At 41.0% G+C, this 23,405-nt stretch overlaps 1 protein-coding gene across 1 annotated transcript in view; it reads left to right on the top strand.

The window, feature by feature from the left end:
- LOC134344771 (endothelin-converting enzyme-like 1) overlaps nt 1-23,405 on the top strand; it is a 112,940-nt gene that overhangs the window by 59,431 nt on the left and 30,104 nt on the right. The window contains exons 6-8 of the mRNA XM_063044859.1: nt 15,629-15,851; nt 15,964-16,062; nt 22,804-22,878. Of these exons, the coding sequence (XP_062900929.1) occupies nt 15,629-15,851; nt 15,964-16,062; nt 22,804-22,878 (397 nt within the window). The remainder of the gene's footprint in view (nt 1-15,628; nt 15,852-15,963; nt 16,063-22,803; nt 22,879-23,405) is intronic.

Below are 23,405 nucleotides of genomic sequence, written 5' to 3' on the forward strand. Positions count from 1 at the left end.
GGAAACATAAACTGGACTGGACAAGGTCACTTTTGTTTTGTGAAAGAGAATTCATGCTTAATAAATCCACCTAATTTTTATTTGACCATGTAACCAGTAGAACAGGGAAGGAAGAACAAACAGATGTGGTATTTTTGAACTTCCAAATGCTTGCAATAACATCCCAATTAGGAGATTAATGTGCAAAATTAAAGAACAGTGGATTCTGGTGAATTGGGCCATCAGTTAATTGGGGCAGCCACTTATTTGCGACAACTCTTAAAGAGTTAATCAAGATTAGCCGGGATCTCTTCATTTATTTGGGACACTATGCTGTTCAATTGGGACAGGAGTCTGTTGCAAGCACTTGTGTTCAAAAAGCAGTGATTTTTGTCTCTGATCATTGGCAAGAAATAAGCAGTAAAGTAAGGCAATTCAGAAATGTTTTGCTCACTGTGGTTCCAAGCAGTCCGGACAAAAATGGCCAAGAATGAAAATGAAACAATTTCAGTACTTCAACAAGTTAGGTACCACAAAGGATTTGAAGGTATCAAAAATCATCTTGAATGTTACAATAAAAGTGAAGATTTCGGGGATGCTATCATTGACAGCATTGTTTGAAGGCCGCCTATTGTCTATACTAGGTGTCTGTGGTGATTTTGATCATTTACAGTCAATCAAAAGAACATGCACACCAGATTAATTCCTCCATCGATGACTATTAGGAACTAATTGTCACAATCATGGAATCTGCCATGGGGTCTGCGCGCTGTCGCACGCGGGCTGCAGAATTTGACAATCACGCTCATGAGTATGCATGTTCCAGCTAATTAGTGTTTCACTGTGGTGGTATTTCCTCCATTCCACTCATTCCATTCTTGTCAAGACTTGACCAAAAGCATAGTAACATCTACGCTCCCTGCATACCTTTATCCATGTTCCAGGAAAAACTACCTTTTAGATTGAGCAGTATTGAGTTAGTATGAAATTACTGCTTCCTAGCTGCAGTGTAGGCATTAGCTTACAGTCTGAGAGTTTTAATTAACATCCCTGTTGACCTAACATTTATTGTTCTTCCTTTATTTCCTGCACAGTTCATATTAAAAGTCAGTGAACTGTTCTTCCGCTTCAGTGTCTCTTCCTCTCCATTTGGACCATAACCGCACACTTGTGTCACTAATACACAGTTTTATAGTACTGTAGTAGTATCGATCACATTCTAATTTATTCTGTATTTCATTTAAATACCTAAGTTGTTACTCAGTTAAATGGTAGTTTGTTTTTTTTAATATCTTTTTAACTATTTCCATGAAACTTTGTTTAATTGGGCCAGGCGCTTAAATGGGCCAAAATGTACTGATCCTGTTGTGTCCCAATTAACCAGAATCCAGTGTGCATGGGTTTGAAGATAATTAACTAAGAATTGTTTGACAGATAGGAGGAGAAGAGTAAGAGTTAAATGGTCATTTTCCAGGGGCAGACTCTGACTAGAGAGGTGGGCAGGGATATGTGCCTATGCCCCTGATATGAACGAAGGGACTAGCAGTAACATATCCAGGTTTGCAGAAGGTATGCTGGACTAAATCGAAAGAGGCTTTGCACAGAGCATAAACACGCAAAAGTCTGCTGATGCTGGAAATCCAAAGCAATGCACACAAAATGGTGGAGGAAACCCATAGGCCAAGCAGCATTTATGGAAATGAATAAATAGTCGACGTTTCAGGCCGAGACCCTCCTTCAGGATCTTTCCTCAGTCCTGTAGAAGGGCCTCAGCCTGAAACATCAACTGTTTATTCATTTCTATAGATGCTGCCTGACCTGCTGAGTTCCTCCACCATTGTGTGTGTGTTGCTTTGCACAGAGCAGCTGTACAGGTCTTTGCTAACACCCCATTCCAGTGTCTGTGACGTCCTGGTCTCCATCTCTGAGGATGAATGTTCTTATGATGGGGGGGGGTGGTTTGCATCACAGTTTTTACTAGATGGAATCATCCAATGGCAGTACTTGCTTATCAGGAGATGATTGGTTTGATTATGTTCATCTGCATTGGAATATAGAATAAGGGGTCTCACAGGAATCTATTAAGTTCTACCAGGACAAATAGGCTTGATATAGAAAAGATTTTCTATTGATTGGGGACACCAGAACAATGGTCACAGCCTCAGGATATTGGATATGCCATCCTTAAGAGAAATTTCTTCACCAAGAATGTGGTGAAACTGATATTCTCTACTTCAAGAGTCAGTGGAGGCCATGTCATTAAATATATTCAGCAAGGATATACAATGCTGCTAGAATGTTTGTGAACCCTGTCGAGTTTTCTCTATCTCTGCATAAATATGACCTAAAATGTGATCAGATCTTCACACATCCTTAATCTAGATAAAGAGAACTCAATTAAATAAATAACACAACAACATTATACTTGTTCATTTATTTATTGAGAAACATTATCCAATATTACATGTATTTATGGAGTAAGTCTGTGAACCTTTGCTTTCAGTAACTGGTGTGAACCCTTTGTACGGCAATGACTTCAACCAAACATTTCCGGTAACTGTTGATCAGTCTTGCACATCGGCTTGGAGGAATTTTAGGCCATTCTTCTTTACAAAACTGCTTCAACTCTGGGATGTTGGCTTCCTTGCATGAACTGCTTGCTCCAGGTCCTTCCATAACATTTCCATAGGATTGTCAAGACTTTGACTCGGCCATTCCAAAACAGAAATTTTCTTCTTTTCAAACCATTCTATTGTTGATTCACTCTTGTCAAGTTGCATTATTCAACTTCTATCAAGCTTCAGGTGATGGACTGCTACCCTGACATTCTCCTGTAAAATGTGTTGATGCAAATTTGAATCCATTGTTCCCTCAACGATTGCAAGCTGTCCAGGGCCTGAGGCATCAAAGCAGCCTCAAACCATGATGCTTCTTCCACAATGATTCACAGTTGGGATGAGGTTTTGGTGTTAGTGTGCAGTGCCCTTTTTCCTCTAAACATAGCAATGTGCATTTCTGCCAAAAAGCTCAACTTTTGTCTCATCTGCCCACAGACATTGTCCCAGAAGCATTGTAGAACATCCAGGTGGTCTTTTGGAAACTTAAGATGAGCAGTAATGATTTTTGGAGAGCAGTGGTTTCCTCTGTGGTGTCTGTAGTAACTTCTACTTTGAAAAAGGCACACTCGACAACTTCATGCCAAAGAAACAACTTTATCTCGAACCTCAAAATGTTATGTACATACAGAGGCTTTCACAACCCGTACGGCATGGCAGGCACACTATATACAAAAGCACACCGGAAGTAAAAAGAACGGAAGTAGAACCCCCTATTATTCTAATTAGTATTAACTTACTTTTAATAATGCTCACATCACAACAATGTCCTTCCATGAACACCATTCCTGTTCAATGTTTTTCTTACAGTGAACACATGAACAGAGACTTTAGCAAGTTCTGCAGATTTCTGCAGGTCTTTTGCTGTTACCCTTGGGTTCCTTTACACCTCCTTCAGCAACAGTACTGAGTTTCCTCCATTTGTAGACAATTTCTCTTGCTGTGGACTGATGAGCACTCAGGTCTTTAGAAATGCTTTTGGAGCCTCTTCTAGCTTCATGCATCTCTACAACTTTTCATCCAAGGTCCTCTGAAAGTTGTTCTGATTGAGGCATAGTGCACATAAACAGGTCTTTCTTTAGAAGACCAGGCTCTGTCAATAACCTGACTTTGTGTGCCTTTTTTATAGAACAGAGCAGCTCTACAACCCCCACTTCCAATTTTATCTCATTGGTTGCAACACCTGACTCCAAATAGCTTTTGTAGAGGGCATTACCCAGGAGGTTCACATACTTTTTCCAAAAAATACATGCAATACTGGATCACTTTTCTCAATAAATAAATGAACAAGTACGTTCTATATTTCCTTCCTCCTTTCGTAGGTTGGAGTTTGTGCAAAGCAAGAATAACACCCAATGTGTTTTCACTCTAATCCATAGATGTCATTTTGCTGAATCCTTGCATTTCACATCCCATGTAAAGTCAGCAATTGACCAGAGCCACAGACAAGTAACACGATGCTATGTTACATAGTGAAGGTGATAACATGACCATGCTTTTCAGAATCCTGTACCCCCATTTTCCTATAAGCCTTGATTCCTCTGACATTAAGAAATGTATCTACTGTGGTGCTATTGTGATATGAAGCTGGCCAGCTTGGTTCGTCCGAGCCTATTATTTGTGACTGAGCTCACTGCCATCATTTCATAACTGGTTTGTAAAAACAAATAATTTGAGCAAATTATATTTTTGTTTTTATTATGACATTGGGCATGATGGTATGAAATGTTTAACAGTGTACTCTTTTCTTGGTTCACAATGAACCCTTTGCTATGGCTCCATTGTATCCTCCTGCAAATTTTCAGGAGCCACCAAAGGCTGGTCAAGTTACCAGCTCCTGTCCCTTCTTAAAATTACAACTGGAATTTATTTTATAAAGTGACATCATTTATTTAAAATCCAGCTTTGTGTTCCCTCCCAAAATTATTATCCAGAATTTCAGTACACAGATTGCAGACGCTGAAATTGCAAATGACATCGCAATTCTGTTGAAACAGGACCCACCTTTTGAATCTTAGCAACAACTCCCTTGCAGCCGTTTCTAATTCTGTATTTCCCGAGGGTTATCTCTGTAGATCCATCAAGTTTATATTGGCAATGTGAGACTGGTATTGGCCATGGCCTATAATTCAATGGAAATACAGCCAAAGAAGAAAGCACTCAGCAAAAATCAGCTTACTGCAACTTGGATAATAATGGAACATAGAACATAGAAGTCCACAGTACGTTACAGGCCCTTCGGCCCACAATATTGTGCCGACCATGTAACCTATTCTAGAGACTGTCTAGAATTTCCCCAATGCATAGCCCTCTATTTTTCTAAGCTCCATGTACCTATCAAAGAGGCTCCTGAAAGACCTTGTTGTATCCGCCTCCACCACCGCCGTCGGCAGTGCATTCCATGCACCCACCACTCTGTGTGAAAAACTTAGCTCTGACATCCCCTCGGTACCTATTTTCAAGCATCTTAAAACTATGCCCCCTCATGTTAGGCATTTCAACCCTGGGAAAAAGCCTCTGGCTATCCACATGATGAGTGCCCCTCATCATCTTATACACCTCTGTCAGGTCACCTCTCATCCTCCGTCGCTCCAAGGAGAAAAGGCCAAGTCCACTCAACCTATTCTCATAAGGTACACCTTCCAATTCAGGCAACATCCTTGTAAATATCCTCTACACTCTCTCTATAGTATCCACATCCTTCCTGTAGTGAGGTGACCATAACTGAACACAGTACTCCAAGTGGGGTCTGACCAAGGTCTTATATAGCTGTAACATTACCTCACAGCTCTTGAACTCAATCCCACGGTTGTCGTTTGCCAACACACCATATGCTCTCTTAACCACATATTCAACCTGCACAGCAGTTTTGAGCGTCCTATGAACACGGACCCCAAGATCTCTCAGCTCCTCCACACTGCCAAGAGTCTTATTATATTCTGTCTTCAAATTGGACCCACCAAAATAAACCACTTCACACTTATCTGGGTTGAAGTCCAGCTGCCACTTCTCAGCCCAGTTCTGCATCCTATCGAAGTCCTACTGTAACCTCTGACAACCCTCTAGACTATCCACAACACCCCCAACCTTTGTGTCATCAGCAAACTTACTAACCCACCCTTCTACTTCCTCATCCAGGTCATTTATAAAAATCACAAAGAGGAGGGGTCCCAGAACAGATCCCTGCGGAACACCACTGGTCACCAATCTCCGTGCAGAATATGAACCATCTACAGCCACCCTTTGCCTTCTGTAGGCAAGCCAGTTCTGGATCCACAAAGCAATTTCCCCTTGGATCCCATGCCTCCTTACTTTCTCAATAAGCTTTGCATGGGGAACCTTATCAAATGCCTTATTGAAATCCATATACACTACCTCCACAGCTCTAGTGTTTTGTTACATCCTCAAAGAATTCAATCAGGCTCGTAAGGCACGACCTGCCCTTGACAAAGTCATTCTGACTATCCCTAATCAGATTATGTCTCTCCAAATGCTCATAAATCCTGCCTCTCAGGATCTTCTCCAACAACTTGCTCACCACTGAAGTCAGACTCACAGGTCTATAATTTCTTGGGTAACCTCTCCTCCCTTTCTTGAACAAGGGAATGACATTTGCAAACCTCCAATCCTCCAGTACTTCTCCCATCCCTATTAATGATGCAAAGACCATCGCAAGAGGCTCAGCAATCTCCTCCCTTGCTTCCCATAGTCGCCTGGGGTATATCTCATCCGATCCTGTTGACATAGGAGGGAGGAGAAGATGGTGGTGCGACGCAGTTCGCGCGGCCTCTCCGGTGAAATTATATCATACTTGTTAAATAGGGGCCATGCACAATCCTGATTTGATGGAGGTGGACGTGAGAAGCACGGAGGAACATCTGGAGAAACTTCTGAAATGCCCGGTTCGCTGCCGCTGCTACTGTGCGATCAAGAATCTCCGGAGGGGAAGGCCCCAAATCCTCGGCTTTGCCTGTTGCTGGTGGCCGGAGCTGGGGTCAAAGCGCTTGGCAGAGATGGCGCTTGGTGTTGGAGGGCTGGTCGGAGGCTCGAAGTTTTTGGACGGACTGAGAGTCGGACTGTGGTCGGGTGCTTCCAGGATGTTGCATTGGCAAATTTGCGGCGCTGGAAGCTCATGGCAGGAAGAGTTTTTTTTCTTCCTTCTACCATCTGCGTGAGATGATGGGACTTTCGAAAGACTTTGAGACTTTTTTTTACCATGCCCATGGTCTGTTCTTCTATCAAATTATGGTATTGCTTGCACCGTTGTAACTATATGTCATAATTATGTGGTTTTTGTCAGTTTTTCAGTCTTGGTCTGTCTTCTGTTTCTGTGATATCACAATGGAGGAACATTGTATCATTTCTTAATGCATACTTTACTAAATGACAATAAAAGAGGACTGCATGTCCTCATAATCTAAATCTAAATCTAAATTCTATCTTTAGAATGTGCATTCAAATAGAATGCAAGTTGAGATGTAATAACAATATTTAAAAAAAGGCACTTGACAGACACATGAACGCGAGGATTTAGTCGATGTGCAGTTCAAATTAGCATCATGGCCAACACAGGAAATGTGGAAAAGAGAATGAAAAGGCAACAAAATGCTTAAATAGGAAAAACAGTGCCCAAAACAAGGTAGATCTAAAATGGCTAAAATATCATGGCCCAGATACTCCAAGTCAACTGGGCCAGATTCAGATTTTAACACACACTTAGCAAAGTGTCCACATCACAAAAATCAATCAATTTACCCATAACCGTCTATATTAATTTAAACACCAACAATACTTGGTGTTAAGATAGGGATGTCTTTAAATTCTATTGTCTAGAATTTGTTGTCAGCAGCGAAGTGAACGTAACATGAATTTTACCTTTCCCAGTGCTCTGGTGAATTCAGTTACATGTTCTTCAGCAGACTGAGTGGACAATCTTTTGAGAACTCTCACAGAGAGCAACGTAAGAAGTAAACTATATTTAAAGATTTTACACAACATGGAGTAGAGATTAGATCACACAAGGTTTTAAGGCAGAAGCTGAGTTATCATGAACTTATAAACACAAATTAAAATTACATTTTATTATTTAATAAGTGAGGAACATTAAATATCTTAAGAAATGATAATTCAGACATAGAATTTCTAGAACCAAAAAAATCATTAAGTGGTACCTGGAAACCTAATACAAATGTCTTTATAACTGCACACCAAAACCAGAAAAAAAATGTCTTGTAAATACTTGAAATTTTCAGATGACTGATTTCTGAAGATTAAATTACAGAAGGTTAGACTGCAGACAGTATCTAAAAGTTCCACATTTAGCTGATATGTGTTTACTCCAGCAGAGAGGTGAAAGAAAGTTTTCCTGAAACTTGCAGAGATGCTGGCCAGAGCATAACTGGGGCAAAAACATGGCAGAATGGGGTTGGGAAGGAATCAATAAAGTAAGTCATAGGAAGGTCAAGGTCAGAACTGCACGTAAAACAAATATGCCACCTACCTTTATATAGAGCACCTCACTGGAAAGGGACACCTGAGGTTCCCGGCACTGCCTTCAGTTAACTAGTCACATGCTAACTTCCTGCAAACATGCATATGAAGATAAAGTAGAACCAGAAATCTACAGCACATCACTGGCCCTTCAGCTCACAATGTTGTGCCAACCATGTAACACTCCAGAAATAGCTTAGAAATACCCTACTGCATAGCCCCCGGTTTTTCCAAGCTCTATGTACCTATCTAAGAGTCTTTTAAAAGACCCTATTGTATCCACCTCTGCCACCTTCGCTGGCAGTGCATTCCACGCACTCACCACTCTGTGTGAAAAACGTACCTCTGACATCCCCCTTGTACCTACTTTCAAGCACCTTAAAACTATGCCCCCTCATGTTAGCCACTTTGGCTCTGGGAAAAAGCCTCTGGCTATCCACATTATCAATGCCTCTCATCATCTTATACACCTCTATCAGGTCACCTCTCTTCCTCTGTTGCTCCAAGGAGAAAAGACCAAGTTCATTCAACCTTTTCTCATAAGGTACACCCTCCATTCCAGGCAACATCCTTGTAAATCTCCTCTGCACTCTCTCTATAGTATCCACATCCTTCCTGTAATAAAGTGGCCAGAATGAATACAGTAGTCCAAGTAGAGACTGTGATTAGAAATTCTGTTGGAAATACTCAGCAGATTAAGTAATATTATGAGGAAAGGAACAGACTCAACATTTCAGGTTAATGACCTTTCATTTGAACTTTTGGTGTAACTGTTTGTCATCCTGGAAAGTTGAAAGGGAAGGAGGCAATATTCCCAATGTACCTGGGTGTTAAAAAAAGACAGGGGAAAGGCAGCATGGTAGCCCAGCAGTTAGCATAAAGGTATTACAGGACCAGCACCCAGGTTCGATATACATAAAAGTTGCTGGTGAACGCAGCGGGCCAGGCAGCATCTCTAGGAAGAGGTACAGTCGACGTTTTGGGCCAAGACCCTTTGTCAGGACTAACTGAAAGAAGAGCTAGTAAGATTTGAAAGAAGGGTCTCGGCCCAAAACGTCAACTGTACCTCTTCCTAGAGATGCTGCCTGGCCTGCTGCATTCACCAGCAACTTTTATGTGTGTTGCTTGAAGTTCCAGCATCTGCAGATTTCCTCGTGCTTGCCCAGGTTCAATACCTGCCTTTGTCTGAAAGGAGTTTTACATTCTTCTTGTGACCACATGGGTTTCCTTTTGGTTCTACAGTTTCCTCCTGCATTCCAAACACGTACGGGTTGGTAAGTTGATGGCATGCTATGTTGCCACCGGAACCATGTAGACACTTGTGGGCTGCCCACAGCACATCCTCAGATTATTTTGGTCGTTGACGCAAATGGCACATGTTTCAAAGTACATATGACAAATAAAGCTGATCTTTATCTACTTTTAAAATATGGTATCATTTGGAATACAGGGATTACTGGAGGATCAAAATGGTTGTATTGTAGATACAACAGATCATAGGGTCTTTGATGACATTACTGGCAAGATCACAGCACATGGAGGCTTGTTTTATTTCAAACAGTGGCCAATCGCATCAATAAAACACAGGTAAAGACTGAGCTGGTCATTTCTGCCTCACTTTAATTGCAGGGTTTTCCTGAAATTTGGTAAAATTCAGCATGCAGCTCCTGAGCTGAGGAATTTGTGAGGCACATGACCGCATTAGCATATTCAAGTAAATTATTCTCTCCAGAAACATTTTTATACTCGGCCATAAACGTTGCTCTGGTGTACCAGAAATTAACATGTTTTACAGGAATTCAATATTTCTGGATTTTCACCCACCTCCAATTCCACTGGCTGATAGCAGAAGGATTTTCTTTTAAAAATACTGTGTAACGGAGCATTCTGACTCATAATAATTATCTCATGCATTTTCAGTATGAATTTATGGGTGAATCTCCCTGCGGTTCTTTTCTCGGATTAATTTCATCAGTTTCCATAATGACCATTATCTCAGACCGTCCCTGCCGAGAAGAAACTGATGAGGATCCGTGTCAGCTGCCTGTGCTTTTGGCATGATTCCCATTAGAGTCAGTGCACAACGCTGTGCCGTCTGCTTCTACAGTCAAACGTAAAGGACAGTAGCTATGTGATAGGAAGAAGTGAACAAAGTGAATTTAACAAATGGTAAATATGAGAGGGCCACGGACACTGGAGTTAATTTAATATAAAAATGATAATAATAAAACTCATAAAAATGATAATGTTTATTTACAAAGGCTTGATATTTCAGTAGGTATACAGTTTCTATTATGCGAGCCTACAGTGAGGCGTTGTATTTGTTTTTCACTCTTCATGACAGGCCATCAATGATAATTCCAAGTGTTTACACTCAAACAGAACCTCTGAATACACAAGTGATTTAAACTTATTACAAATTCACTCTGAATTGATTCAATCGTTGCACTGGTAATGCTGACGTTAACTCACAGTTTGACCCAATTTAACCATTTCATTGCCAACGGAATATTTATGCTTCAAAGTAAAAAATGTTAGTTTTGATAGATTAAGACTTTCTTTGATGGGGCAATAGATTAGTTCCAAAATCTGTTTTCTGAATTGAAAGGTGAACCAGAAGACTAGATTTAGGCACTAATATGAATTGTTACATTAAAAAGAAGGCAGTGGGTTTGCATGCTTGTTGTAGAGTCATAAAGGAAGAGGAGGAGGAAAATCAGCCTGTTAAGTCCTCTCAGACTGCCAAGATCTCTCTTTGAAAGTCAGGGAAATTATAATTACTGGGTTTACTTGTTTCACACTGATTTTCCCTTCTGAGCTCCTCTGCTAGAGGCATAGATTTCTCAGTGGGAGATCTTCTCTTGCATATCCATGAAAAGGATTTTGGTGAACTCTGACAATCAGCTGCAGCTACAAGGGTGGAAGCCAATTTATTCCCAGGATAATTCAGAGACATTGATACTAGTTGTATTAATCTTTACAGAGAAAACACAATAAGCCACTCTAGAGTTTTGCAGAATTATGAAGTGCCAAATTTACAAATCCATTCGCAAAAACCATAAGCTGCTGGAAGAATGCAGCAGGCCAAGCAGCTTCTGTAGAGGTAAAGGGGATTGTTAGCATTTTGTGTTGAGGCCCTGTGTCAGGACTGGGATTGGAGTGGGAAACCAGCTAGTAGAGAGGAGGTGAGCCAGAGGCCAGAAGGTGATAGGTGGAATGGGATGGGCAGTGTGGGTGGTATGTCGACAAGTGGAGGAATGTGGTTGAAGAGAAGGATGGAAAATTGACCGTATGAAGAAGAATCTGGAGTCCATAAGCCAGTCCTCATTAGGGGAACAGAAATGGAGAGCGTCAGTAACTGTACATTTCTTGTCAGCATATCAGAGGAACTGATTTCTGTTTTTCCCTGCATGATTTTTAACCTATTCAATATATGTATACTATAATTGATTTACTTATTTATTTATTATTTTATTATTTTTATTTCATTTTTTTCTTCTATATTATGTATTGCATTGCACTGCTGCTGCTAAATTAACAAATTTCACGTCACATGCCGGTGATAATAAACCTGATTCTGATTCTGATCCTATCCTGGGACCAGCACTTAAGTTTCATCACAAGGAAGGCATGACACTGCCTCCACTTTCTCAAAAGTCTGTTCAGATTTGGTATGGCATCACAAACTTCGACAAACTTCAATAGATGCACAGTGCAGAATATCCTAACTGGTTGCTAACTACCAACTGCCATCTTTTGTAAACCTACCACTTTCCATGGTTATCTTGACCAAACTTTTCCCACCCTATCTCCTGTAAAAATGCAATTCCCTTTTCTCAGTCCCTTTGCCTCCACCACATCTGTTCCCAAGCCGAGGCTTTCCTTTCCAGTACATCAGAGATATCCTCCTTCTTTGAAGAATGCAATTTCCTTTCCACACTATTGATGCTGCCCTCACCTGCATCTCCTCTGTTTCGTGAACATCCGCTCTCACCCATCTTCCTGCCGCATTAACAGTGATAGAGTTCCTCTTATCCTTACCTACCACCCCATGACCTTCCACATCCAACACATCAAACTCTGCAGCTTCCACAGGCATCATACCACTAAACATAGCTTTACTTCCCCCCCCCCCACCCCAACACTTTTCTCTGCTTTCCACAGGGATCACTCCTTCTGAGACTCCCTTGCTCATTCGTCCCTCCCCACTAATCTCCCTCCTGGCATTTATCTATGCAAGTGGCCTACGTGCTGCACTTGCTCATACAGCTCCTCCCTTACTTCCATTCAGGCCCCAAATAGTGCTTCCAGGTGAGGTAACAGTCACTTGCGTATCTGCTAGGGTCATCCATTGTGCCCAGTGCTCCCAGTGTGGCCTCCTCTGCACTGGTGAGACCCATTGTTAAGTAGGGGACTGCTTCACCGAGCACCTCCACTCCATCCACCAAAAGCGGAACATTTTAATTCCAATTCCCATTCCTGTTCCAACATGTCGGCCCATGGCTCCTCTTGTGCCACGATGAGGCCACCCTCAGGGTGGAGGAGCAACACCTTGTATTCCATCTGGGTAGCCTCCAACCTGATGGCATGAACATCAATTTCTCCTTCCAGTAAAAAAAATTCCCACCGCTTCCCCTCTTGTGTTCCACTCTGTCCTCCTATCTCTTCCCATTTGCTTATCACCTTCCCCTGGGTCCCTTCCTCCTTCCATTACTCCCATGGTCCATTCTCCTCTCCTATAAAAATCCTTCTTTTCCAGTTCTTTACCTTTCCCACCAACCTGGCTTCACCTATCACCTTCCAGCTAGCCTCGATCCCCCCCGCCCCCCGCCGCCACCCTTTTATTCTGGCATCTCCCCCTTTCTTGTTCAGTCCTGAGGAAGGGTCTCGGCCTGACATGCTGACTTTATTCATTTCCATAGATGCTGCCTGTCCTGCTGAGTTCCTCCAGCATTTGTGTGTGGTGCTTTGGTTGCATCATAGCCTGGTATAGAAACACCAATGCCCAGGAATGGAAAGGACTACAGAAGGTGATGGACGTAACCCAGTCCATCACAGACAAATCCCCACCCAGCATTAAACACACTTACATGGAGCACTGCCACAGGAAAGCAGCATCCTTTGTTTAGGATCCCCACTGTCCAGGCCATGCTCTCTTCTCGCTACTACCTTTGGGTAGGAGGTACAGAAGCCTTAGGTCCCACGCCACCAGGTTCAGGAAAACCCTGCAACTATCAGACCCTGAACGACCATAGATAACTACAATCACCACTGCTCTGAACCTGTTCTGCAATCTACAGATGCACTTTCAAGGACTCTTTACAATTTACGTTCTCAGTATTACTTTTATTTGCAGTTTGTTTTCTTTTGCAAGTAGGTTGTTTGTCAGCCTTTGTTTGCTTATGCACAGTTTTTATTGTAAATTCTATTGTATTTCTTATTTTCTGTAAATGCTTGTAAGAAAATGAATCTCAAGGTAATATACAGTAACATTTACATACTTTGATAATAAATTGACTTTGAACTTTGAACCTTGAGACAGAGGCAGATAAGTGTTAATTGAATGTCAAGAAGAAGAGAGAAAAAAATACAGCATTTGGAGCTGATTAAGGAGGGAATCATCAGGATACTGACAGAAATTTGAATCAGAATTGGATTATTATTTCACATGTACCGAGAATTAGTGAAAAGCTGTTCATGCAGATCAAATTATTACCCAGTGCATTCAGGTAGAACAAAGTAAAACAATACCAGAATGCAGAACAAAGTGTAACAGCCACAGAGAAGGTACCATCTGGGTATTTAAATACGGTACAAGATAATAACAAGGTAGATTGTGAGGTCAAGAGTCCACCTTATTGAACTAGGGACCATTCAGTGGTCTTGTAACAGCTGGGTAGAAGCTGTCACTGAGCGTAATAGTACATGCTTTCAGGATTTTGTATCTTTTGCCTAATGAAAAAGGGAAGAGAAGAGAACATCCGTGGGTGAATGTTACTCCTTTACTGAAGTGGCGAGAAATGTAGAGAGAGCCCATGGAGGGCAGGCTGGTTTATGATGTATTGAGCTCTGTTTATAACTCTCTACAGTTTCTTGCAGTCACATGTAGAGCAGTTGTCATTAGGGCAGGCAATATTTAGGCAAGGGAGAATAGAGGAAGGATGGAAAAGGTGGACAAAGGGAGAGAGGCCCTGGGTAGACTGGTAGGAGTGGGTTACCTGAAGCTGGAAAATTCAATGTTCATACCATTGGGCTGTGGACTTCAGGTTTGCATGTAGTCTCACTGTGACTGTGGAGAAGGATGAGAACAAACACATCAGTGTGGGAATGAAAGAGAAGTTGAAGTGACACGTAGCCTGAAGCCCAAGGTGACCATTGTGGACAAGGTAAAGGTGCTCTGCAAAATATTCACCTGGTTTACATTTGGTCTTGCCGATGTAGAGGAGGACAGATACAATTTATCATATTGACAGAGGTGCACATGAATCTCTGCCTCATCTGGATGAGCTTTTCTCATATCTGAATGTTGTTGGGACAGAGATGTTGTTGGGACAACTGTTGCAGCACCTACAATTACAGTGAAAAGTGTCAGGAAACAGGGAGAAGTGGGTTGGATGGGATGAGAAGGTGAGGGACTCACAGGGAGATGGGCTACTGCAGAAACAAGAGAAAGAGTGGGGAGAGAGGAAGATGTGGCTGGTGGTGGGATCCATTGGAGCTGACAGAAGTGGTGAAAGATCGTACGCTGAGGCTAGAGGGAGACAGCTGATGACCAAATGACCTCTATTCCTTTCCTGTCCGAGGAAGAGTGGGTGGTGAGGTCGAGAGAGGGAAGCGGTTTGTGAAAATAGATGTGTGGAAAATGGAGGAAATGCAGATGAGGGCTCCATCAACTAGACCGGAGTAGAACCATGTTTTGTGACTTTTCAGAAGTTCCAGAGCACAAAATCACATCTTGAGAAGAGATGTGGCAGAGACAGAGAACTGAGAGAAGGGGATGGTGTCCTCAGAGGAGACAGTATGGGAGGAGGTGTAGGTTGGAGTGGAAATCTGTGGAGGTGTAGGTTAGAGTGAAAATCTGTAGGTTTTACCAGTGGTTAATTTGTCTCCTGGGATGGAGACCGAGACCCAGAACAGGAAGGGAAGTGTAAGAAATAATCCAAGCCTACAGTACCAATCCTGTTAACTAAAAACCACTAAAAGATCCAGTTCCCAATTGAAAGAAGGCAACTTGCACAAAATGCTGGAGGAACTCAACAGGCCAGGCAGAATCTAATGAAAGGAATAAACCATCAACGTTTCGGGACAAGTCCCTTTGTTAGGACTGGAAAAAAAGATGAGAAGTCAGAGTAAAAAGGTGGGGGGGGGGGAGGATTGAAAAAACGTAGCTGATGTTAAATATCTGTACATTTCACTTGTATGTGACTCTGAATAGATAATTATGGCTGTCATGTGAAAATATTAACAACATAAGTAAGCAACATACAGAAGGCATCCATTGGGGTATAACACTGATATATGTGGTCATACATCTGTACTTTCAGGGTTCTGCATAATTATATGATGTGGCGCATTGTAGTTACTCTGAGTGAACACCTATCCACGCCATTCAGAGACGCAATTCATGACTTCTCTAAAGAGTTGGATGGCACAGAGAAAAAGATTGATCTTGGGAGAATGTGCTTAAACGAAGCCAATAAGCAGTTTGGTATGGCTCTGGGAGCCCTTTTTGTTGAAGAATACTTTTCATCTTCCAGCAAAATAAAAGTAAGTTTTATTTTCCATTAAGATTCCAACAGCAGATTAAATTAATATTTTTGAATTATCATGCAAATAAGCCCTCATCTTATAGAACCATGGTTATTTTTATTCTGATAAGGTACAACAACTGGCTGAAGACATTAAACATGCATTTGATCATCGACTAGATGAATTAGATTGGATGGATGAAGAGACAAAGGAAGCAGCAAGAGCAAAGGTCTGTTCCAGGAATCCTACTGAAATATCATTAAGCAGCACTAAATAATATTGGGTTTTTATATTGGATTTTAAATCATCTAATTAGCTTTGACATGAAATGCAGTGGAAGATCTATGATGATACATCAGTTCCAGTCTCCTTCTATAATTAGATTACAACTGTACATTGTCAGTTTGACTTATTTGCATGTGAAGAAGAAAGAGCTTATCATCTTTTAGAAAATTCCCAAATGTTTCACGTGGGTGAATTACATTGTGCATGTATTGTTGTTACATGGATACAACTTCTGTGACAGCATTTAGTGGTACACGACAGAGTTCTGTGATAATTGTGAGCTTGATTAATTCTGCCTATAACAATGAAAAAGAAAGCAAAATTTAATAACGCTTCAATGTTTTTTTCTCTAATAAGTGGCAAAACTTAAAAATATGTTAAAGTGATGTTTTGGCACTCAATTCCCTGGTATAAGTACCACTAGTAACTAAACCTAGTCTAGTACCTTAAATAGTATTCCTATCTTATGATGACATTCTGTCTGGAATGTTAAACAAGCGCAAATCACCTAGAAACATAAACAAACAAACTGAAGCAAAATCCCATCTGGTTCTCTAAAGGGAAGAAATTCTATCTGGCCTATATGGGATACAAGAACCCACAACTACACTTTAAACTCTCCTAGCAAGCCATCAAGATCCAGGAAACCACTATTATAAAGAATAATTACAAGAATATTGAATACATCACCCAGCATTGATCTTACCACTAGACTCAACAAAGCCCAATTAACAGCCATCCCAATTGATTCCACAGCTTCTTCCAACAACATATGGGGTCTTGTGCAAGAACTGGGAAAGTATCCAACAAGGCAGTGCCTGAAAAGGAAGCTCAGAGCCATGGACACAATCTCACTGGCTCTCCACTTGACCTTGGATCACCAGGACAATAGCGATATCTACATCAGACCGCTGCTTCTTGATTACAGCTCAGCATTCAACACCATCAAACCCTCAGTACTAATCAACAAACTCCAAAACCTGGGCCTCTACCACCCTCTGCCACTGGATCTTTGACTTCTTCGTCAGGAGACCACAGTCAGTGCAGGTCAGAAGTAACATCTCTTCCTTGTTGACAATCAACTCTGGTGCATCACAAGGATGTGTGCTTAGCTACAGCTTTACTCTCTCTACACCAACAACTGCGTGACTAGACACAGATCAAACATCATTTGGCAATGAAGCATCTTTTCCAGTTCTGGTCAAGATGGCAGCGCGCTCGAACGCAGCAGCCACTCCAGATCCAATCAAAGGTATATTTGTTCATCCTTTATGTTCTTTTACAATCGCATGTCACTGCTGGTTACTAAGAACATTAAGTACCGTTGGGCTATCCCATCAGCGTGTTGAAGGGTCTCAATCTGAAATGTCGATTGTTTACTCTTTCCCATAGATGCTGCCTACCCTGCTGAGTTCCTCCAGCATTTTGGGTGTACTGCATGTGATAGATCAGCTAGCTGAGCGGTGCAGCAACAACAACCCCCTTGCACTCAACATCTGGAAGACCAATGAATTGATAATGGATTTCAGAAAGAAGAAGTTAAGGGAATACACACCAATCTTCATAAAGGGATCAGCAGTGGAAGGGGTGAGCAATTTCAACTTCTTCAGTGTCAACATCTCTGAAGATCTATCCTGGGCCAAATATGGTGATGCAATTACAAAGAAGACATGACAATGGCCATATTTCATTAGGAGTTTGAGGAAACTTGGTATGATACCAAAGACAGTCACAAATTTCTACAGATGTACTGTGGAGATTATTCTAACTGCATCACCGTCTGGTATGGAGGGGCCACAGCACAGGATCTGAATGAGCTGCAGAAAGTTACAAACTCAGTCAACTACATCATGAGCACTAGCCTCAACATCATCCAGGAAATCTTCAAAAGCAGTTGCCTCAAAAAGGCAGCATCCAACATTAAGGACCCCCATCACCCAGGACATGCCCTTTTCTCCTTGCTATCATCAAGGAGGAGGTACAGGAGCCTGAAGACAGACACTCAACATTTTAGGAACTTCTTCCCCTCTGCCATCAAATTTCTGAATGGACAATGAACCCATGAATGCTACCTCAATATTTTAAGTCTCTTTTTGAACTACTTATTTAATTAAACTTTAAAAAAATATATATCTTATTGTAATTACTAGTATTTTTATTATTACGTATTGCAATGTATTGCCGCAAAACAACAAACTTCATTACATATGCCAGTAATAAACCTGATTCTGATTCTGATTCAACTAGAGTATCTCATATTCACCTGGAAGATAATACATCATGTTATAGGTCTCAGTAAATATTCTAGAAGAGCATGTGTCTTCAGCAGCATCGAGCAGGTTACAAAATGCCGACCGAGTGAAGGCATTGCGCCTGCAGAAGCAGGAAGTTATAGAGAGAACTATGAAATCTCTCAAAAAACACATTGAAATCTAACTGTCATGACAGGTGGCAAATATTTAAACTGACAGAAGTAAAGAAGGCTCTGAGAATGTCTATCTCCAGATTTGGCACAGGTCAACCTGTAAATATATAGCTGAAATATTCCACAGTTATTTTCAGACAATCTTCAGCATGAAGTCTTGCAAAGTATCATCTCAGGCCTAAATGTCATTAATTCTTGTTCAAAATAGTCATGAACTACTTCTTTACATGAAGAAATGTTTAAAAGAACAACTTCCAGCTTATAATGAGCCGGAAAGTTCTGGAAGAAGCTATGGAAGAGGCTTAGGTCTTGAACACTGCCCTGAGCAATTTTAGCAGTGATCTTCCAGGGAAACTGAGATTGCATTAACAACAATTGTGTTTGTTTTGTATTTGGCACTAATAACTGGAAAGTTTGGGCTCTGATTCCCACTGACTTCCATTTTAGCAGTGGTCTACAATCCAGCAGCTGCTACTTGGATGTCAAGGATAATCACCCCATGTAATTCGCCTAAATGGAATCATTCCATATAATATTATCAAACACAAAGTTCACTAAGTAAAGACTAAGAGCCCTGAAAATACCCCAGCTAAACTGCTGAAGATATGTTCCTCAGAACATACCGAGCTTTTGGGCCTGCTCCAGGGATTTAGATCTAAGGATTCAGTTTGGTTTGGAATGCTGTTGTTGTTGCTTCTATTGTTTGCATGATTTGTGCTTTTTTTCTCTTTTTCTATGCACTGGGGGTTGGTCTTTTTTTAAAATTAGGATCTTTCGGGTTTCTTGCTTTGCGGCCGCCCGGAAGCAGACAAATCTCAATGTTGTAGAACTTATACATTCTTTGACAATAAATGTACTTTGAATCTTGAATCTTGAATAAGCTATGCCTCTAACCAATCTATGCTTGATCAGCTACAATGAGAAATATGAGCAATGCAGAAAATTACCGAGGTATGTTCTGTTCTCAACAAAAAAGGACAGATACAATCTTCTTAATTAACTCCTCATCAATCAACTCTGTTCATCAGCTGCAAGGGAAGGTGCTGTCAGTAACGCTGTCAAGCAGCACTTAACTCACCAATAACCTCATTACTGATTGTCAGTTTGGGTTTGTGCCAGCACCTCTTGGCTCCAGACCTCGCTACAACTTTAGTACAAACATGTAAACAGTTAGATTCTGGAGGTGGGATGAGATAAATTGTCCTTGATATATAGGCAACAGCTGACAGGTTGTGGCACCGAGGAACGCTGATAAGATGAAAGCCAAAGCAGTCCAGTGGTTGGAGTCAAATTCAGAATCAAAGCGAATGTTGTTATTGGAGGCTGAACATTACAGTCTCCTGCAAAAATTCCTAAAGGCAGCACCCAAGACCTTAGCCTCTACTGTGGTTTCTTCTGGAACTTTCCCAGTTTATTATCAATTCAGAAGTTGTTCACTGATGATTGTCTAGTTCCACACGCATCTTCTCATATAACGAAGCAGTCCATGACTACTTGGAGCAAGACGAGGTTGGCTTTAAGATATAACATGGCAAGTAGCATTTATGCCAACAGGTACAAAGCAATAGAGTTTAATTATCTCCTCTTTGACATTCCCAAATGCTGTATTCTTTGCTATCAACGTACCAAAACCCTGTGGAGGTGGTGGGAAGTGAGTGACACATTATTCGGAAACTTAACTGCACAGCTGCATAAATGTGAGGTTAGCAGAACAGATCAGAGTCTGAATATTCTGCATGTAACCTTTTACCTTTTGTCAGCTGTTACTTTGAGATGTGAGAGGTATCACAATGATTCAATTTTCCATCTTATTAGTAAAGGGAGGATGTTTTATTGCTCACATAAAGATCAATAAGGGTCTGTTCAGAAACAAAGGCCAACAGTGTTACACCAGTATCTTACTACCCTCGGTGCTGAGTGATAACATACACTTTATAACTTTGAAATTTGCTTACGAACATCAATGAATAAGCAGAAAGAGTTAAATACTCTTTCATTGACAAGCTCTCTAGACTCCTTGAACACTATCGTCAATCTCAAAGGCCATTGTTTCCATACTAAATCACATCTATAGCTGCTGCTCATGCCAATACTAAAAAAATAGTTCAGTCTATCCTTATGAGCATTAATTTCTTAAGCAAGTCTTCTGTTCTCTCTTACCAATGATCACATCTGTTTTTTTCAGGCTGTTGTCTTTAGTTCTGGATGTTAAATTAACATCATTATTTCATTAATCTTTCCTTCTCTCCCTGGGGTACTTGTCTGGATATTTCTAATTATGTCTTGTGCTTATTTATGACAGTAGGTGGAGGAAAAAGAATATTGGTTGGCCTTCACTGACTCTTTTAACTGCAGGTCTTTACTTTTCTGAGGACTGTGGTTGTGATTTACATGACCTCTGGTTACAGGCCTGAGTATACAATGCATCTACAGTACATTTCTGTGTGCGCCCATTACATCTTCGTCCTCTATTTGACCCCGCACTTTTGATGTTTAATATCATACTCTTATTGTGATAAGTACTCCAGGTCACCCAATTCCTTGCAACATTTTCAAGGCATAAGTCAGGACTCTGGTGGAGCAGTGGAGCATTCTTTACTTGTGTACATGACTGCCTTGATGGTGGACAAGAACCACAGGTAGAGTATTGCCATGATGCCCTGGCTGGTCTCTGTGTTATAAACCATCCTGACTTGGAAGCTTTGTCATCATTGATTCAAAACCCTGGAGTTTTACTTTTGAGCACAAAGGGATTGTCCTCACCTTTCAGCAGTTGTCCGTGGCCAGTTAGGACAGGTCAATAAGCCCGCAGCTTTGTCTGTGATGCCCACATCTGAGCTATGAACTTGAAGTAAAATCTTCTTCGTATTGCAAAGAAATAGAAAATCAATCACTGAGAGAAGATCAAAGAAACTGCCGATGCTAGAAATGTAAAATGAAAACAGAAAATGCTGGAAATACTCATCAGGCTAGGCCGTATCTGTGGGAAGAGAAACAGTCAATTTTTTAAGTGAGACCCCCTTCATCAGAACCTAAAAGGACGCAGAAGTAGTTTGTAAAGCTGTAAGGAGGGTGGAAGAGTGGGATGTTTCTGATGCAGTAAAACTGTGCAACCATGGGTATAAAGTGTAAACAAGGTCTGGTTAATGATCTAAGTGAGAATCTAGACATAAGAGCCAAGACAAATTAATTTGGGAGATGCGAAATGCAGAGTGTGAGGACAAGTGGAAGGTCAGACAGGAGATGAGATTCTATTCCTTAAGTTTGCATTGGTCCTCACAGCGACAATATTGAGGCCACCGACTGATAGGTTAGTGTGGGAGTGGGAAGAGGCATCAAAGAGACTCCCACGTTACCCTGACTACTCTTCAATCTATCCTGCCTCCAGTAACAATACTATTACATTCCCCTAGTTTTCTCTGTTTCAATCATATTTGCTCCAATAATGGGGCATTTCATATTGGTGCCCCTGAAATGTTTTTGTTCTTTCTGAACAGTGGCTTCCCCTCTACCTTTATTAACCAAGGTCACCAGCACATCTCATCTACAAACGTATTTCACTCTCCTCTGCTCTCACTCAGGGACAGTGTTTCCCTGGTCCTCATCTTCTACCCTAGCATCCTCTTCACTCAACACGTCTTTCCACTATCAGATACATCTTCCCCTCTCTCTTCTGTTCAGTATTTCAAAGGGACTGTTCATTCTTGCCCTGGTCTACTCTTTCTCTGGAGCTTTTACACTTCATTCTGTATTGGTATTGTTTTACCTTGTTCCACCTCAGTATACTGTGTATTGATTTGATCTGAATGAGCAGTATGTAAGACAAGATTTTCACTGTAGTTTGGTACATTGACAATAATAATAATCCAAACCAAGGCTTATTTTGTGTCATTTGAAGTTCTAGTGAAGTGTCTCTGACCCTAACCTTTGACTTTCTTTCACTTCCCGCCGATGTAGTGCATCCTGCTGAGTACTTGCAACATTTTCTATTTTTGTTTTGTATCAAACATGAAGAGATTGATGCCAATGGAATAAGATCTATCATATAATTATAGTTTACCATATTCTTCGGATCATATTTTGCACTGTAGGTACTAATTAAGCTTTTGGCAGGATGGTAATAGGATGGTCTCCAGCTGATACAATATTCCTGCAATTTGTAAAGACAGTATTGGGACTTATTTCCCTTCTTGATAAGGGAACTTTGCCTTCCCTCTCTGTTTCAATAAATTATTGAATATCTCTTTTTTTCTCTTTCAGCTTCGATATATGATGGTCATGGTTGGCTATCCAGACTTTCTACTAATTACTAATGCTGTTGACAATGAATATGGAGTAAGTACTGACAATTTTGGCTTCAGGTTTTTGAAGAGAAATAACAATTATTTGAACACTGATGTGTTTCAGCTTTTCGAACCAATATATTAGATTGTCATATTATTCTCTAAACAGTCTGTCAAGATCAAGGATAAATTCTTCCACCCAGTTTTGATGGGCCTGAGATGGCAAATAAGGTAGCTCCAATTTGAGAGGTGATATATACTTTCCATGACTTATGAAGAACTTCTGTGTTCTTTTGTTGTATGGTCTTGAGCTTCAAGGTACTAATGCAAATCTCGGTTTTCACTTTGAAGTTAAGTCAAAGTTAGAGGGACTGTTACATTTCTTCAATGAGGTTTTGAGTATATCCTTGAACTTTTTTCTGCTACCCAGTTAATAATCTTTTCCTATGAAGAACCTCAGAATAAATTGCCTGTACGGGAGTTCATTGTCAAGCATGGAAGAAATACGTCAATGGCCAGAGTATCAGATCAGATGATGTTTGTTGAGGAGTAACTCCTGATGAGGTTAATTCCTTTACT

This window comes from Mobula hypostoma, chromosome 4 (genome assembly GCF_963921235.1).
Source record: "Mobula hypostoma chromosome 4, sMobHyp1.1, whole genome shotgun sequence".
NCBI lineage: Eukaryota > Metazoa > Chordata > Chondrichthyes > Myliobatiformes > Myliobatidae > Mobula > Mobula hypostoma.